Below are 2276 nucleotides of genomic sequence, written 5' to 3'. Positions count from 1 at the left end.
TCTAGTCTCAAAAGGCCATCATACATAATATTCCACAGCAAAGGGCCTAGAACAGAGCCCTGCGGCACACCTCCTGTTATATTATATTCTTCTGTACCATCGCGTGAATGGTACATTAGAATTCTGTCTGTAAAGTAGCTTGCGACTATATTGCATAGGTATGCTGGCACGTTCTTGTCACGGAGTGCATTCATAATGCAATCCCAGTTTGCAGAATTAAAAGCATTTTTTATATCCAATGTAGCTACAAGGCAGTACTTTTTGGAACCCCCCTTCCATCTGGTTCCAGCAATTGCCTCCTTGGCGGTATTAACTACCAAGTTTATAGCATCGATAGTTGATCGCCCTTTGCGAAAACCATACTGATTGTCTGCTAGGATTGGATCAACTACTGCATCTATTCTTTGGTGAATTATTTTTCAAAAATTTTACCCGCTGTATCCAGCATGCATATTGGACGATAGGATGATGGTTCATCTGGTGGTTTTTTTCCTTTGGGAATAAGCACTAGTCTTTGCTGTTTCCATTTTCGTGGAAAAACCCCTTCTTTCAGGCATGTATTATATGCATTAAGAAACATTGTCGGAGATGTCATAATTGATGTTTTCAAGGCAATATTAGGAATTCCATCTAATCCCGGTGCCTTGCTATTACCAACGCGATGACAAGCTTCCATCAGTTCTTGCAGTGTTATAAGTGGAATATTATTCTGTTCTACATGTGTTACCTGGTAGTTCAAATTAGGTTGTCGTGGAAACAAAGTAGTTACTATTTTATTCAATAGTCGTGGGCAAGTTGGTGAAGGTATTGGCTGGCTTTTGAGGCGAGACATTACAGTCTTATAAGGTCTTCCCCATGGATTTTCCTCGACTTCATCCAAAAGTTCTTTCCAGCACCTAACTTTACTATCTTTGATAGCTTTATTTAGTTGTCTACGTGCTTGTTTATATTCCACTACCAGTTGTGCAGAATTACTGAGACTATATCCACGCTGAGAGATCCTTCTTTTCTTTAGGCACTCTTTACGAAGAGAGCTGATTTCTTCAGTCCACCAGTGCACAGATTGTCTTTGATTTATGCCATGTTTACGAGTCATACTGATATCACAGGCTTCGGTTATTCTCTCCATCAGCTCTCTAGTATGCTCATCTGCGTGTTCTGAAATTATAGGTTTGCAATTTAAGGCAACTCTCATGGCGCTTTCATCAAAAGATTTTATTTTCCACCCAATGGCTTTAGATATTTTCGCATGTCTTCTAATGTTTCTATCTGTTGATATTTCCCAGATGATTGCATTGTGGTCACTAGCAGTGTAGATATCTAATACCTCCCAATTGCAAATTCCTCTGACGAGGCTATTGCTAACAAAAGTAAGGTCTATTATTGAGCTTGCACTGCCCTTTTCAAAGGTTGGTTTATCACCACTATTAAGTAAAACCACGTCAAGTGCATTGAAGGCCTCCAAAAGTGCTTTACCTCTTGCATTAGTCTTCCTACTTCCCCAGTCTACCGCCCATGCGTTAAAGTCACCGGCTATCGCTACGGGGTGGTGTCGTTTTGCATCCTCCACAAGACGATCTAAAAAATCGACAAAATCTGGCAAAGAAAGACTAGGTGGAGCGTAACAGCTGTATAAATGTATGCCATCTAATGATGCTGCGACAAATCCAGCGTTGCTATTGTTAACAACATTTTGGAAACAAAACTTGCCACAGGACCAAATAACGGCTTTGGTGGTACTGTCCGTTTCCCATGGCCAATCAGTTAGATGTTTGTAAGGTTCTGATAAGAGGGCAACATCAATTTTCATATCTCTTACCGTCTGCATAAGCAAGTCGTGTGCAGCCTCACAATGATTCATGTTTAGCTGTATTATCTTCATGCTTTTGCGTTCATTATTTTCTCTATGGCCTCCCTATATAGAGGACATCTGTGAGTGCCGGCATGATGTGCTACATTTTCAGAGTTTCCATTTTCAGCGCATAGTGCACATTTTGCTGCATTTATACAGTTGGCTATTTTGTGACCTTCTTGTCCACATCTAAAGCATAGATTGGTCCGATTCACTTCGCTCTTGCACTGTGATCCATAATGTCCGAATAGCCAGCATTTAAAACATCGAATTGGTTTCTTGATGATTTTAATTTGACAGTTGACCCATCCAATTCGTATTTTGCTACTTGCTTTGAGCAGATCGTGTACAACTGCCGCTGGAAGAGCTACAGTAGCAATCTGGGTACCTCTATATGCCTTACGAAGCCTAATTTCTTCTGCTG

At 40.6% G+C, this 2276-nt stretch overlaps 1 protein-coding gene across 1 annotated transcript; it reads right to left on the bottom strand.

Annotated features, from left to right (window-relative positions):
• Positions 1–654: 654 nt before the first annotated feature.
• LOC113380201 lies at positions 655–1861 on the bottom strand (the record flags this gene model as incomplete). The annotated part of the gene is made up of 2 exons (XM_026619592.1): positions 1227–1861; positions 655–1067 (listed from the first exon to the last, which is right to left on the bottom strand). Coding segments are annotated over exons 1-2 (1048 nt in total), but the record flags the coding sequence as incomplete, so codon positions are not given.
• Positions 1862–2276: the final 415 nt, after the last annotated feature.

The sequence above is a fragment of the Ctenocephalides felis genome, unplaced genomic scaffold, assembly GCF_003426905.1.
Source record: "Ctenocephalides felis isolate EL2017-DRISC unplaced genomic scaffold, ASM342690v1 CF-g0.4_SCAFFOLD_01934, whole genome shotgun sequence".
Taxonomy (NCBI): Eukaryota; Metazoa; Arthropoda; class Insecta; order Siphonaptera; family Pulicidae; genus Ctenocephalides; species Ctenocephalides felis.
The sequence above is the reverse complement of the archived record's forward strand: the minus strand, read 5'-3'. Positions and strand labels throughout refer to the sequence as shown.